Here is a 15358-nt window from a genome sequence, read left to right as displayed (position 1 = left end):
TGAATGGTTTGTGCATATTTATTCCGGAACAGTTCAGTGTAATATTGTTTCCACAATATCAGGTGTTTGTGGCATGATGTTGGAATAGGGTGGATAAGCTGAAGCACGACTAAAAGCAGTCTGAATGAACAGGGAGGGTAAACTGGAAGACAACTATAAAGATATTGATAATCAAAAACACATGCTTTATACAACAGTTTTTCATCAATATAATACCAGCTGCATCATCGATTGCGAGTTGTACGAACTGATTGATCATACTTTGCATTGCATACTGCTTTAAATGGTTCTTTTTTTGGTAACAGTTTTAGCTGCAATATCTTCCATCAATGCTCAAACTCTTACAACATCAACACAACCTGCTGCAACATCAACATCAACACCACCTGCTACTATTAAAAGTAAATGGTCTGACTATAGACCCATCAAACTCGATCGTGATGCTGGATTGTTTACCTTTTTTCCATATACTCTTGAACAGCGAAATGTTCTAGTGTCGAATGCCGAAAATGTATTCAAGGCAAGTTGTCATTCCATCACAACCTGATATCATAACCAATACAATATATTGCAACATATTATTAACTGACCAACACATTACAATCGAACTCCAATGATTCAACATGTCCAGGCATGGGTCCATTTTGAATCAAAAATAAAGCATCATGGTCAACAAGCAAATCCGTATCCTGCTCTCGAGCATATCCGAAACAATATCAGAACCCTTACTGATGAACAGCTCCAGCTTGGGTTATTGGATATATTCACTCGAGCTCGCGACGGACATACTACCATGACATTAGCTGGCACTCATCGTTGTTTTTTAGTTACCACGGGAATTTCTTTTCAATTCATTGATGGTCCAGGCAATATAATCAAAGATCCAACAATTGTCGTCAGTAAACCCGTCAATCGTCAAATACTGAATCTACTACGTGATACCGCTTATAATCGAATCAATATTGGAGATCGACTTGTCAGCATTAACGGCCTCGCTTTTTACGAATGGAAAGAAAAGCATCGGAATGTCATTGGTGGATCCACCGAGTCTCATAGCCAGCGTTTAGCATTAAAATATTTGACCCTCAGACTTGGATCTCGTACCCCACTTCCTGATGAAGACTTTATCAAGCTTAAACTCAAATCCCATAGCGGCATCATATACGAGGTTAATGTACCGTACATGTCTGCATATCGACATACCTGTTGGGAGTACTCTAGTAAACTTTACACACAGTTGACAGGCGTGAATCTTGATATACATTTACAAAATACAGTTGCTGTAAAAGCCAATAGTCATGCATTGCCAACTACAACAGTCGATGATCATACCACAAGTTCCCAATCTACCAAGTCATTGCTTACTCCTCGCCGTATTCGAAAGCGGGATCAAAGCAGTCAAGATCAAAACACGGGACGATTGTCAAAACGTGATTTACAGATTACATTTTATCAAACGAGTATACTCGGACTATCTTGGACAATTTGGAACCCTGACGACCAAAACATGGGAATAATCAAACTAACATCGTTCAGGTGTACATCCCGCACAACAAACACACGAGATATTCCTGAAGCAATTCGTGAAGTGAAAAGACTATTGACCACAGTGCTCAAAAAAACTAATTCTATTTTGATCGATGTTCGTGAAGGTGGTGGTGGAAGTATGAGTTTTGCAAATGCCATTCCACAGCTATTCAAGAGCAAGCTTGAGCCATTTCAAGTGAAATATCTCATGAACGACGTCACATACAATATATTTGTACATCCGCCCATAGATTTGAAATCATCTCGCGATGCTTGGTTCAAAACACCAGCCAAAAGCAAGTACTCACTATTCCATGATTTTTTGGATCCAAGAGCATCCAACATTTACGATCAGGTTTATACCAAACCAGTGGGTGTATTTACCAGTGGTAATTGCATGTCTGCATGTGAAATCATGACAGGAACTATGCAGTCGTTTAAAATTGGAACAGTGTTTGGTGAGGATGTCACAACGGCTGGTTCCGGTGCAAATGTTTGGAGTTTAGATCCAGAACTCATCGATTGTGATCCGGTAGACTTTAAACCAATGCCATTCAAAAAAGAGTTGACATCTGATACCAAGGAAATATTTTACAACGAAATGACTGTAGGTCATCGAGCATTTGTTCGTAATGGCGATCATAAAGGAAAGCCAGTTGAAGATGTTGGCATTGTATCTGACGTTGTAATCCGACCACGATTGAAAGATATTATCCCTGGCGCAACGGGTAATTCTCGGTATGATTATATTGCAGATTATTTGATCAAAATTGGCAAAAGACCAGCCAAAACAGTTTGGAATCTTTGGGGAATTCTGTAGTGAAACAGTTGATTACTATAAATCGACGAGTTTACGTTACTTCAGCTACTCACTGCTGTATTCACGTAAAATGAAGTTTGTATTTATCTTGCAACGATCGAGTCGTTGGAATAAACAATGGTTGAATACTTGTCGTTTTCGTACATAAATTGACTTGAATAGACATCTTTAGCTCGTCGGTGCCTGGAATTAATCGACGCAAGTAGTATAAGAGTACCAGATAATACCGTTTTTATTGAATGAGAATGCCTGCTAAAATCTCTTGAAAAAAGTCCAGTGTTTCATCTTGCCAATTGATTTTTTAATCATCACTCATGTCAAAATATTTGGCATACTCTCCCAAAACTGTTCTCCAATAATATCGACATGCTCCGTTTTAATTTCAGATCTGTCTCGCATGACAGGTGAACCATCTTCTCTAATCTTTTCCACAGACTTTGTTTTTTGTCGAAACAAGACACTTCCTTTACGAAACAGCGGGTCGATTGTATTGTAATTGATTCCAAATCTACTAAACAATAGCTCGTTTTTGGCTGCTGCGTCTGTTACACGAAGGATAGCTTCTGCCTCAGTTTCCGATTTTGGTTCCTTGGGATCAAGAACAAGTGCCCAAAAAGCAGTATTATACTTGAAATTTTACAAACAACAGTATGTGTAAGCCTCTAAAAGTCGGATCAATGGATTTCGACCAACTGGATGCTAACCCATTTTCATATGATAATGGGTGCAATACTAGTGTAAAGCCATGCAAACAAAGCCATTTACCAGATTGTTGATATGGCAATCGGCCTGTCTCCAAGAAAGATAGTCTTTAAGATTCAAAACGGTTGGATAGCACACTGCACGAGCGTCAAAGGAAGGCGGATACTGCAGCGTATCTTCTGGGAAAAAAGTAGGCCAATTCATTACAAAGCTAGAAGTAAAAATACTACACAAGTTGGTGATGATCTTGGCCTCTCGTCGACCATAGAGGGTTGTAGAAGGATGAAACACAAAACTGAATTCATCAGACTGTCCGTATGCAATCACAATGTCATTAAACTCCCGCATTACGACAGCAGCGCAGTGGTTGAGCAATCTGATGGATCGAGTATCATTTGGCTTGGCAAATGTGTGAGTTTTGGAGAATCGATGGAATCCATGACCGTCTACACGAACTACTATCCAGGTGTTGCGCAAAAGAGAGGTAGACTGCTCAAACAATCGAACATACTCGAACCTACTTGCTGCCATGGATTGCAACGTGAGTCAAATGGCAAAGCTGCATCAATAAGCAAAAATCATGTCGTTTCGGTTGGCTGTATTTTTGGCCAAAATATTGCAAATTATTGGCTTTATAGCGAGTACAATTTCAAGCAATTTGCATGACAAAACTGGACTTGGAATGACAGTCTTTGCTTCTAAATACGCATATCATGCCTGTTTTTGATAATGTAAGGATCCATGCAGTCAAGCCAGTGCTGTTTATAGAACATATCCAAACAAAAAGGCTTTTGGATACACTCATTTCTCATCTGTTTTGTATGACATTGAACCTTGTTCAACCTGACCAAACTTTACTGTATCTGTGCATGGTTTTTATCAGGAAACAGTCATTTTACTACTCCAGAATGGATTCAAAGATAAAAAGTGCAAGATCCATCGAGATGCAGTTCCCCTAGCAGGAGTTACATTGGAGTGTCTCATCTTGGACCTGATCGATCAGACTGCACAGAAACATGGATCACTTACAGTAGATGGTCTGGCAAAGACTATGCCTCAAATACTATTGGATTTTTAAAAATTACAATATTTAATGAAGACATTGACAGGCACAGTCTGTTACAGGACATACAGAATGCTGTTTAAACCAGTCTAAAATATGTCTTGTGTGACCACCGTGTTTACAACTTTGACACCATGTAAACCAAGAATCGATCTTTGCAGGATGCTCTGTATCAGAATCATTGACAATCCCAAGTGCAGGCATTGCACTGTAGATCGACTCCATGTTTCCTCCCATCGACTGACAACAGATTGCACATCTAGGCAACGATTTACCACAGTGCTGGCAAGTGGTCGACTAGATAGCATCAAAGTTTAGAGCCAATCTAAAATAAGCGTGTGAAACAGCCATAACTCACCTTGTGTTTTTGAACACCTGTAGCCAGCATTCCAACAAGCTGCGGTGAACGTTTATGCTGAATGATATTGGAAATTGGCTGAGAGCAGAAATTGCAACGAACATGCACTTGTGGAGATATCCGATCTACAACTGGCACTGTTGTGTGAGCTAAACGAGATGAAAAGCGTCTCATTGATGAAACTAGAAGCGCTTTCTTTCGTCGCTGAATATCAAAATGGGCTCGCTGGTGGTACAGTTGCCATCGATCAAGTAGTCCTCGATATCTATCGAGTAATTGAGCCAAATTATGTTAGCTATAATAAGCTCAAATGTTTTTCGACAATTAAACTGCCAAGCAATAGCAGGTTTTGTAGTAGATTGCATATCAACGAAAAGCGTACGTTTCAATCCAGTTATCAACACGAGCATCAGCTGAAGCATCCAATCCACACATGGTCAGTATCAAACTCGCGGTCTGAATGTCACCAGTTTGATTGACATAGCTTTCTATCAAATCAATTCCAGCTGCACCCAGTCCTGTAAGCAGCAATCCATCTATTCTGCCTTCCGCAATCGCCTTTTTTGTCAGATCCTCTAAAAATACTACAAGCTAGATTTAAAAGGTATTGGAAATTATCAGTATGTTTAAATCCCGGCATCTATTCAAACCCATTTCCCAATCATTGCAAATTCTTGCCTCGTCATTTCCTACAAATCGAACCGCAACTGCAATACGATCTGCAAGTGAGAGTGAATCATCTTTTAAAACACAGTTCCAGTCTCCATTTGACGTGGCAAAAGTAAACATTGCTCGCACATAAGGGTTTGTTTGGTCAGCACCCAGGTTTTTGAAAATCTCCTGTCCTTGTAAACCACTAGCACTTGATGTGTATAAACGCGACGAGACTAAACCAGCCAGTGCAGCAGCAAGCAACTGCAGGTGATTCTCTACATGAATAAAGTCTAGTAATCAGCTAGAGTGAACAGGACGGGGTATTTGTCAATCAGGCTCACCTTTGGAAGCATATAGGCACTCAATCGCTCCATCCAAATTTCCAGAATAAAACAACTCCATACCCGCCATTCTTTCGTAGTATCCGTGTTGATCGAAGCTGCTTAAAAAGATGGGAACCCCAAATATTTGAATAAATCTCAATTAGCTTTCATCAGTAGTACTCCCATGACAGAGTAATAACAATAGATTCAACGCAGTGTTTACTGAGCATACTTTAAAGAAACTGGATCCAGGTCATCTCTTTCTGCAGTCTGATCTATACTGTATCCACAAAGTCTAAGTGCTAAAATCCTTTTGCTTGAAAGACCTGAAACAGTGTTTTCGTCAGCAAAACTACTTGCTACTGTATCAGGTTCTCGCGACGTAATCAATTGCAGTATGCCAATCATTCCAGCTTTATCAATTATTGATGTATTTTGTTGAGAATCTGTAGCACGAAACCCTGGGTCCCCACTAGACAATCTTGGATTGCAAACATCGAATGATCCGTCTACCACCGGCTCAGCTATAATCATTGAGATAAGCTGCCAAAGAGAATTCAATTGCTGGTTACTTGAAGATATCTTGATATTCAATTGGCACTGAAATGGTGTATGGATTTTGGAAAATATTGGTTAGGTTAAATTGAAATCGTCAAGATTGAAGACCAGGAACGTCATGTTCTTACATCAAATCCATAACCTTCTTGAACTCGGTTGCACATTGATGTAGCAATGTCGAGATCCTCATCTTGTGACCTTTCAGCTGAATCTAAACCCCAAAATTCAACAAATGTATCATTTGAGGTTGAAATCATACCCGATGGTGAAAATGACAGCTGTGATACACTTGGAAGTTTAGAAATACGGATTTTTTCATCGCCTACAAACGTGGTGGCATATAGGCTAAAATGGCACTGATATGGTATCCACGTAAAATCTGATATCATGCCATCATTTGTTCGCACTGTAAAGTTTAAAACAACCCTATATTAGAATAGCTACACAAGATGGGATTAAACTATTTCATAAACACCAGTATACTTTACCACTCTGATTTTTCCAAATAAAGGACTCGTATCCAAAAGCCATTCTAGACTCCTGTGTGGAAAGTGGCACGTCAACTCCTTTTAAAGTATAAGCAGATGGCGATGTAACAGGATGTTGAGACTTTACAAGCACGTTGGATGCAAGCGATACAGAATGATGATCAACTGGCTCAGACTGGGGTGGGTACTGCAAATCATGTTCCACTTGGTTAAATGAAGGCACCAAGGCATTATTGGTATTCTCTTTAAATGCATCATGAATATGGAAAAATTTAATGGTAGAAGAATCTTTCCCAGAGCATTGTAACAAGCCATATCGAGTTGGTGACCAAGAAATATTGGAAATTCCAAACCGAAATTCAGGATTTAGAGTCAAGATTGGTTCGGTGATTTTTCGTTCATCCCATACGCGTACAATTCCATCATCTCCAAACGATGTGAATCTATTGATGCAGAAAGGATCTGCTGCAAGTCCATGAATAGCCTTGGTATTCACAGAAAACACAGGCCCCTGGCCACTGTCAACTACAGTTTGTTGAAAAGATTAGACATAGCAATATTTACAGTACACGCTATATGAGCACGGCATTTGCTAGATATTAAAAGCTAATAATACCTCGAAGATCGTATGACCGAATAGATCGAAAGCCTATTCCCACAACAACTCGTGCTGCACTGTCCATCATCCAAGCTGCCGAGCTTATACCTTCAGATGAGCCGCATCGAAAAATTGCTTTTTTAAGTGAAGGAGATTCAAAGGCGGTTACATTTTTTGAAGATGGAATTTCAGACTTTTCTTTTTCTGCCTGTGTGCTACAAATATCCCAAATATACAAGCAATGATCGCTGCGTACTTTATCGAATCCTGCAAGCAAAAGTTGCGTATTGGTAGGCGAAAACGACACTACATTACACGAACGAGTGTTGGATGGTACATATTCGCTACGAAGAGGGATATGATTACAATTTTTTAAAAGCGACCGATAAAACAATAGTGTTTCAGAAGAAATCCCGTTGCTGGGTGTTTCAGACATAAACTGCTGGTCTGTACTTGTAAGCCACGATAGTCCATCAAGCACTGAAAAACTGGCTAGATTAACAAGACTGACTTTTCCAGAAACGTTTCCTATTGCAAATACTCCTGGAAATTTTGAATCTTGACACCACGATACCGACTAATCCATATCAAATACCGATAATTTCTAAATTAGAAATATTTCTGGATAGATTTGATTGACAGAACAGACGCTAATACCTTTATAAGAGCAGTATTCGTGTGGATCGCGACTGCTCGAGTTTGGTGAACAGAATCTGTGCCAGGCTGGGAATCCTAAACCAAAAATTATTACAAGTGTTTGTAGGATTCTCATTTTCAAACCAATAATTCAGCATACTTTATATTACCTGTCCAGTCCATTCGCATAGTTTGAGATCTGTGCCACTATAGAGTAAAAAAAGCTGCTTTGTAGCAGGTAAAGGCGACCAAGAGATACTATATTTTAGCCATTAAGATGAGCCAAACGTTAAGCACTGCTTTTTTTATCAGCACATAGTCATTAATATATTTGCAGCTGCATTCACATAAAATGGAATACTAAATAAAAGTCAAAATCCATAATAAATAATCTCATCAAGTGATGCGTGCCAATTTGCTGATCCTTTTCCTGTAATCAGCATGAAGACAACTGTTGCATTCTTGATATGTGCAATATCTGTTTTGTTGAACTAGAGCGCGAGCGTATCGGAGATTTTAGAATACAAGATATGAATTGGATTGACAAGTCAAACACAATGTCTAGATTGCAATGAATAAATCTGGTTTCAAACTTGAAGATCATACAATGCACGGTTATATCAAAAGTGGAGAAAGGGCAGATTCAAAACTATAGTTTGATGTTGTGTTTGAAAGAATTGAGAGTCTATTGAAGCAGTCAATCTGTAGTAGGAAAGTGCAATGAATATTTAACCATTGTTTATTCCCGAGCGAATAAAGGCTTTGGCCACAAAATAAATACAAGTGTTCCATTTTACATGAATACAGCTGTAAATAGCACTTTAAATCTATTCAAGTTGAAACTTTCAAAAGGCCGCAAATTGAAACTGGCTTTTTGAAAATATCAACACTTGTTACCAGAACATACCGTCTTGATTGCCTTCCACTTTGCAAGGACATTCTTAAAGCACTTTCTAATCAAATTTAATTTACAAGCTCTCTGACGGCAAAGCAGAGCCAAGTCAGGTTTATGTCCAAGTTCCCATTTTAGAATCAACTTTCAACATATCTTAGTAGTCACGTGTATTTTACTCGTTTGTATTCACAAGTCTTGGATCTATGCAGGATCGGATGTCTGAGTGAGCTGGAATAATCAGCTTACATGTAAGATCAAGTAAATCCAGTTGGAAACTACAGTATTCATATCCATCAATAAGAAAACAGCATTTGTAATAGTATTGCCTATTTCATACAATATATTTTCCAAAATTATCAAGCGGGTACTCGTGAAATTCTGTTCCCTTGCAGAACAATAATTAGAATAAAAGTCAAGACTATCAAGACAAGTAGAATGGCAAAAATATAGCATTTTACTCGGTGAAAGGTTCGCATGCATGGGCTTATGGATGCCAGAGTTTGTGGGCTGGGATAAAACCAATCGCATAGTAATGAATCCCCAACAATCTCGATCGTAGGGGTGGTGTTGTGCTCACCATTAAACTCGGGCATTTCAAACAACTTTGCATCATCTGGAACAACTGCATTTTCTCGAAAAATGGCTCGAATTTTAGACGACTCTAAAAAGTCATTGTCTGTGGCGATCAAGTGTGCATCGTATACCGTCAACTCCACTTGTGATTCACAATCCTCCGTGTCATCATTTATATCATCATTTGATACTTTGGACGTTACCGAGTGAATAGCCTGCGGAACGATATCGACGGGCAGCTTTGGTGTAGTCGGTTGGACTACTTCGGAACCGCATGTTTTGATTGAAGAGCCGTTGATCATAACGTTTGGCCCAAGATCATTGAGATTGATTTGCAAGGGTGTTTGTGCAAAGGGTTTTACCACATCGTACTCATCACCCGACTCGTTCATCTGTTTGTCTTTAAGCTGTCCTTTTTCCAGATGCACCATTCGCACCCATTCCTCGAACGAGGCAGGTGTCCCCGATGCTGATACGGCGTTTTGGTAAGAAAGTGAACGACGATGCCCACGGTAAGTTTTGGGCACAATCTTTACTAGGTCGTCTTTGGGCACAGGCACAGTAAATCGAGTAATGATTCCAGGCGGTGCCTGAACTTTCTTAGGCTGATGAACGTGTACTGGCTTTGAAGGGGGCAAATTAGTAATTGGAATTGAAAACTCTGTGCGACGACGATTCTTTACACCCTCTGGGATAAGATCTTTTGCTTGAGCTACTGTAAGCGACATGGATCGCTTTTGTGATGCTTTGATTTTCATAATCTCGGATTCGGATGGAGCAACAGTAGCACTAAATGGGCCGGTACGACGAAAATATGCCTTAGATTTGCTAAAGCTTGCTTGAAATATATTGCCATGGCTGCCAGACTTTACCCCTTCTGCACTATCGTCGTCTAATACTTCAGCAACAGCATGCATTCCACGTGTCCAGGCTGGACCCGGCTCATCTTCCTCCACCTCAATAATTGCGGGAGTTCCTGGAGTAAATTCGCCAGGACTTTTAAAGCTTGCACCACCAAGGGTGGTGGGATCGATATGCAAGCGTAACGAGGTTTTTCTAGATTTTTGATAGGAAGTAGGAGGAGGAATATACAGTTCCGAGTTGGATATGACAGAAGTTTTTGTTGATACTGCAAGTGATGTATCATCAGCAGGTGGTTTAAACAGCTCGACACTTTCTGCGGGAGGAAGTAAAGGGATTTCAACCACCCCATCAGTATTAAACGAACGATTTTTGAGTATGTAGTACTGAACGTTACCAATGATGTCTGAATTTGTTAATGGATTCAGCACGTGCAAACGATGTATGAATCGTTTTCCAAGATAATTCTGTGTCTGAAACAGTATCTTGTTGAGATGAAAAGCATTGTAGTACGAGTAAAAAGCCTAGTGAAATTCAATAACCATTGGTGTGTTAGCAAAAACTTGCATTTTTAAAGTCGTAATATTGAAGGAAATTTGCAGCTGCATTCACATAAAATGGAATACTAAATAAAAGTCAAAATCCATAATAAATAATCTCATCAAGTGATGCGTGCCAACTTGCTGATCATTTTCCTGGTAATCAGCATGAAGACAACTGTTGCATCCTTGATATGTGCAATATCTGTTTTGTTGAACTAGAGCGCGAGCGTATCGGAGATTTTAGAATACAAGATATGAATTGGATTGACAAGTCAAACACAATGTCTAGATTGCAATGAATAAATCTGGTTTCAAACTTGAAGATCATACAATGCACGGTTATATCAAAGTGGAGAAAGGGCAGATTCAAAACTATAGTTTGATGTTGTGTTTGAAAGAATTGAGAGTCTATTGAAGCAGTCAATCTGTAATAGGAAAGTGCAATGAATATTTAACCATTGTTTATTCCCGGGCGAATAAAGGCTTTGGCCACAAAATAAATACAAGTGTTCCATTTTACGTGAATACAGCTGTAAAATCCCAACTTAGAATGGCATGATACAGTGGGGTTTTTTTGCGAATTGAGTTCATGAAACTCTACGAATAAAAGGCAGATATTATATCTGTTTCATTTCTACTGCAGTCCCAAACTCACCTTGTCTGGCTGTTTTGGATCCCATGTTTGTACGCGCGCAATAATAAACGACTTTTCTTTTGGAGATGCTCTGCGATGCATTTCGCATAAGTCGCCAAACGTCTCTAATGAAAAAGAGTCTTCATAGTCGCATGCAACAGAATCAACAACCTTTTCACCAGAAGAATCCAGTAAACGAATGATATCACCCATTACGATGAGTTGATTCGAGTGTATGAATGATGACTGTCAAATTATAACAAAAAGTTGTCGAATACAAAGAAAGGCACGTAAATCTTGACCACAATGACAACTACAATGAGAAACTGTGATTTACAAAAAACACATGCATTTCAGTCTAAACGCACAATCTATCAAAAAATCTGTAATGCACTTTCAAGACTTGATACAAACTGAATTACAAGAACACACAAGATTGATCGGTTTGAAACCATTTCATCAGCAAGACTGGCCAATCTGGACAAACTTGATTATGATTTGAATGCGGATTTCTGAATTTATAATTCAATCCAATTTCTCGAAATAAACCTGAAATGGATAGCACACTTAAAGCCTGGCCACCTACACTACCTGCGGAAGAACTGAAGCAGCTTATTTCTTATGCTGTTGACTGGACAACCTCGCATGGTCTGGTTATGCGTGCTCGCAATGTGGAAGGTGCTTTGGCTGTTCATGTTCCTTTTGCGCTATTTCCTAGTCCATATCCAAAGGACTGCTATGATTTAGCATGGCAGCTTCAACCACTTTTCAACGAACTTGTTGATAAGATTGCCAGAGATGAACAGTTTATTCAAACCGTTATGGAGAGGTGAGTCGCCGACATGCTTGCATAGTCCATCAAGGCATTCTGCTGCCATTGACATGGTGTTGGTTCTAGCATGTTTATTGTCAAACGATCATCTCCAATGCTGACATGATTTCTGGTCATTTATCCACTATATGAATTAATAGCATTGCTGATGTTGATGACTTTACACATCGTCTATATGTTCTGTACAAGGAGACTTGCAATCTATCGCCGAATCAGAAGATCTGGATGGCTCTGAATCGTTCTGATTATCTATTGCATCAACCCTCTGCTGAAGCAACTGTTTTGCTTCAGCAAGTCGAATTGAATACGATTTCTTCCGCATTTGCAGGTCTATCATCGCGAACAAGCGATCTTCACCACTACCTCGCCAATCGCACTGCTTTTTTCAGTGCATCTTCCAAGAATACTCCAGACATCCATGCGTCTGATTTCCCCAAAAATGAATCTCTTTCTGGATTTATAGATGCGCTAGCAAAGGCATGGGAGGTGTACAACGTTCCAAGGTTTGAAAAGATATTCGATATTGTTTTACACGATATATCCTGAAACTCACTTGAATAGAAATATTGTATAAACACTTAGTGCGGCTATTCTGATGATTGTTCAGCCAGACGAGCATAATATATATGATCAGCGGCTGATCGAGTACGGTTTGTTTGAAAAACATGGAATACCAGTCATTCGTTGCTCACTTGGTGATGTTTTGGTGCATGGAAAGCATACTGGAACTGATCGACGACTTATCGTGTAAGTCTTTTCTATAATACTGTGATGATTTCCATACTAATGCCAAACTCGTGACTTTTTGCCAGTGATTCAAAAGAAATTGCAGTTGTTTACTATCGTGCTGGGTATGGACCTGGAGACTACATATCGGAAAAGGTAGTACTGGATCTATGTGCATATTTCACTCATTGAGCGTGTTGAAATTGGGTGTCCATGTGTGTTTTTAACACTACTTTTACTTTAGGAATGGACTGCTCGCCATATGCTGGAAACGTCCATGTCAATTAAATGTCCTCCCGTAGTATATCAGCTTGCAGGCACAAAGAAAATGCAGCAATACATTGCTACAGCAGGCGTTTTGGAAAAGTAGGTTGAAGCTTGGATTATTGGCAATACATTTTGGATCAATTTTGCAAAATCTAACCATGACTCTGGCATATAGGTTTGTTACAAATCCAGAGCATGTTGCTCTTTTACGCTCGTCTTTTACTGGTCTGTACCCACTAGATGAGACTCCTACTGGTATGAATGCATACGAACGAGCATTGAAAGACTCATCTAATTATGTCATGAAACCTCAGCGAGAAGGAGGAGGTAATGTAGTTTTAGACTGGCATTATTTTAATTGCTATTTTTGCTTATTGGTTTGCTTTAATGTAGGAAATAATATTTACAGTAGTCACATTCGAGAGCATATGCTCAAATTTTCACCTTCTGAGAGAAAGGCATACATTCTCATGGATCTCATAAAACCACCCCCATTCAAGAATACTCTTGTACGTAATGGTGTAGCCATCAACGCAGAGGTTGTCAGCGAACTTGGGATATACGGCGCGTATATTAGCGATGGTGTTCAGGTACACATGAACCAGACACTAGGGCATCTGTTACGCACAAAAATGTCCAGCTCTGATGAGGGCGGAGTGGCGGCTGGATATGCTGTATTAGACAGCCCATTTTTACAATGAGTGTAGTACTGGTAGTGCGAACCTGCCTTGATTATTTTCAAGTTTAATTCCACGCCTTGCATGGCTTCAAACACTATGCATTGTGCTGGAAAGCTTTTCAAATGAAGCCTTTAGCCCTACAATTCCGTAAATTGACAAAATGAAATCTTTTACTGTAATGCCAGTGGTATTTGACAAGATCATGTCAATGTGTGATTATTGCACATTTTAAACTAGATTGTATGGCTAACATTTTTGTACGTAAAGCCATGGCAGGCTCATCATCAACAGGCTATTGATTGAGTCGCTGGAGTGCTAGCATTCAAAAAATACTATAAAGTATAGTAGTGATATATAACTTTATTGCAAAATGATACTAGAGCACCATCTTTGATTTCTTCCAATAGTTTGCAGTGATCTTGATGGCTTCATGCATGCTGTATATTGGCACGTATCCAAGACGCTTCTTTGCTTTTGAAATGTCAAAATATCGGTTGGCAGTAATCACTTCTACACGGAAGCGAGTGAATGTAGGACGTATGGTTTTGATGGGCTTCAAAATCCATGCAGCTAGATCAGAGAGAGAGCCCAAAAGCATACCCACAGCCCGAGGAATCACGATCCGTTGAGTCTGCGTGTAACCTAGCTCATGAAAGAGCACCTTTGGAAAGTCCCAAAAGAGCATTGGTTGGTCATTGGTGATAATAAACGCCTAACAGTGCAAAGGATTGAAACTCATGGTCACTAATTACTCTACAAGAAATCACTTTAAATAGTAATATAAGCTTTCAAGTCGTCAGTTACCTCCCCAGAAGTGTCATTGTTGGCGGCAAGCTTGTCAGCAGCAAGAACATGTGCATGAGCAGCATTTTCGACAAATGTCATGTCAAACAAGTTTTCATTGCTACCAATCATGACCCGCCATTGGCCTCGCAAGGCAGATTGGACTATTGTATAGCTTCCTTGCATATCTCTATGATAATTTATCAAGAATTTAAAAGCTGTTTTACAACCAACATTGATTTTCAAAATATCCAATATACCTGGGACCAAAGATGCCAGATGGACGAATAGCAATAGTTAATAGTCCGCCTTGGCCATTGGCTTTAAGAACAGCAGCCTCTGCCATTGCCTTGGACTCATTGTATGCATCCATGTGAACCTTGCAGTACGGAAGAGTTTCATCCCCATTGATAACCTCGACACCATTGAATATGACGCTCGCAGATGAAGTGTATACTAGCTTGGAGACCTTGGCTTGAATGCATGCCTGAATGATATTATTGGTGCCCTCAACATTCACCTTGAAGTACACCTCGCTTGAAAGGCCTGTTGGAGGAGAAGCCGTATGAATAACAATCGTCTTTCCTATGCATGCCTTTAACACATCGCTAGGATCGGTAATATCTCCGACGATAAAACTACTGATCCGGTCGTCATTAAAGGTTTGGCGCATATCAAAGATCGCAACTTTATTTCCTCTTTCAAGTAGCTGGTTGACAATAGCTTTTCCCAGAAAACCTCCACCACCAATAACCAAGTAATGATCCATGCTTGAGTTTCCGTTTGAATATAAATGTTGCTTGTGCAGTTGAAATCAGGGATAGAATCGTAAAAGCGT

General features: G+C 39.6%; 6 protein-coding genes across 6 annotated transcripts; 2 read left to right on the top strand and 4 right to left on the bottom strand.

The window, feature by feature from the left end:
* Positions 1–124: 124 nt before the first annotated feature.
* BATDEDRAFT_23534 (uncharacterized protein) lies at positions 125–2347 on the top strand (the record flags this gene model as incomplete). Its single annotated transcript, XM_006677244.1, has 3 exons — positions 125–240; positions 421–511; positions 632–2347. The coding sequence occupies 3 exons, from the start codon at positions 125–127 to the stop codon at positions 2345–2347; spliced, it is 1923 nt and encodes a 640-aa protein (XP_006677307.1).
* A 215-nt stretch (positions 2348–2562) lies between these two features.
* BATDEDRAFT_86918 (tRNA guanylyltransferase) lies at positions 2563–3580 on the bottom strand (the record flags this gene model as incomplete). The annotated part of the gene is made up of 2 exons (XM_006677494.1): positions 2563–2974; positions 3113–3580. The coding sequence occupies 2 exons, from the start codon at positions 3578–3580 to the stop codon at positions 2660–2662; spliced, it is 783 nt and encodes a 260-aa protein (XP_006677557.1). The 3' UTR covers positions 2563–2659.
* Positions 3581–3850: 270 nt separating this feature from the next.
* On the bottom strand, positions 3851–8666 carry BATDEDRAFT_23532 (uncharacterized protein; the record flags this gene model as incomplete). Its single annotated transcript, XM_006677243.1, has 15 exons — positions 3851–3912; positions 4079–4112; positions 4182–4409; positions 4471–4735; positions 4853–5061; positions 5164–5357; positions 5466–5563; positions 5680–6047; positions 6134–6216; positions 6265–6411; positions 6494–7018; positions 7110–7668; positions 7749–7823; positions 7898–7985; positions 8635–8666. The coding sequence occupies 15 exons, from the start codon at positions 8664–8666 to the stop codon at positions 3851–3853; spliced, it is 2967 nt and encodes a 988-aa protein (XP_006677306.1).
* Positions 8667–8953: 287 nt separating this feature from the next.
* BATDEDRAFT_23531 (uncharacterized protein) lies at positions 8954–11445 on the bottom strand (the record flags this gene model as incomplete). The annotated part of the gene is made up of 3 exons (XM_006677242.1): positions 8954–9007; positions 9081–10580; positions 11254–11445. 3 exons carry the CDS (start codon positions 11443–11445, stop codon positions 8954–8956), a joined length of 1746 nt encoding a protein of 581 aa, XP_006677305.1.
* A 353-nt stretch (positions 11446–11798) lies between these two features.
* BATDEDRAFT_16071 (glutathione synthase) lies at positions 11799–13920 on the top strand. Its single transcript, XM_006677121.1, has 7 exons — positions 11799–12061; positions 12205–12567; positions 12647–12811; positions 12877–12946; positions 13035–13156; positions 13233–13384; positions 13451–13920. Exons 1-7 carry the CDS (start codon positions 11889–11891, stop codon positions 13756–13758), a joined length of 1353 nt encoding a protein of 450 aa, XP_006677184.1. The 5' UTR covers positions 11799–11888; the 3' UTR covers positions 13759–13920.
* Positions 13921–14080: 160 nt separating this feature from the next.
* On the bottom strand, positions 14081–15318 carry BATDEDRAFT_19024 (sterol-4-alpha-carboxylate 3-dehydrogenase (decarboxylating)). The gene is made up of 3 exons (XM_006677136.1): positions 14781–15318; positions 14542–14710; positions 14081–14449 (listed from the first exon to the last, which is right to left on the bottom strand). Exons 1-3 carry the CDS (start codon positions 15287–15289, stop codon positions 14114–14116), a joined length of 1014 nt encoding a protein of 337 aa, XP_006677199.1. The 5' UTR covers positions 15290–15318; the 3' UTR covers positions 14081–14113.
* Between the last annotated feature and the right edge of the window lie 40 nt (positions 15319–15358).

Source organism: Batrachochytrium dendrobatidis, assembly GCF_000203795.2.
Source record: "Batrachochytrium dendrobatidis JAM81 unplaced genomic scaffold BATDEscaffold_3, whole genome shotgun sequence".
In the NCBI taxonomy this organism is placed as follows: domain Eukaryota; kingdom Fungi; phylum Chytridiomycota; class Chytridiomycetes; order Rhizophydiales; genus Batrachochytrium; species Batrachochytrium dendrobatidis.
This window is presented reverse-complemented; position numbering and strand designations above follow the sequence as displayed.

What these genes read in the sequence shown, in the direction of transcription:
- BATDEDRAFT_16071 (XM_006677121.1), top strand. Translation starts at nt 11,889, where the DNA reads ATGCGTGCTCGCAATGTGGAAGGTGCTTTGGCTGTTCATGTTCCTTTT. An exon ending in GAGGTGTACAACGTTCCAAG is followed by an intron (nt 12,568 to 12,646) that starts GTTTGAAAAGAT and finishes ATAAACACTTAG; the next exon opens with TGCGGCTATTCTGATGATTG. An exon ending in ACCTCAGCGAGAAGGAGGAG is followed by an intron (nt 13,385 to 13,450) that starts GTAATGTAGTTT and finishes GCTTTAATGTAG; the next exon opens with GAAATAATATTTACAGTAGT.
- BATDEDRAFT_19024 (XM_006677136.1), bottom strand. Translation starts at nt 15,289, where the DNA reads ATGGATCATTACTTGGTTATTGGTGGTGGAGGTTTTCTGGGAAAAGCT. An exon ending in TCTGGCATCTTTGGTCCCAG is followed by an intron (nt 14,711 to 14,780) that starts GTATATTGGATA and finishes AAATTATCATAG; the next exon opens with AGATATGCAAGGAAGCTATA. An exon ending in ACAATGACACTTCTGGGGAG is followed by an intron (nt 14,450 to 14,541) that starts GTAACTGACGAC and finishes TTGCACTGTTAG; the next exon opens with GCGTTTATTATCACCAATGA.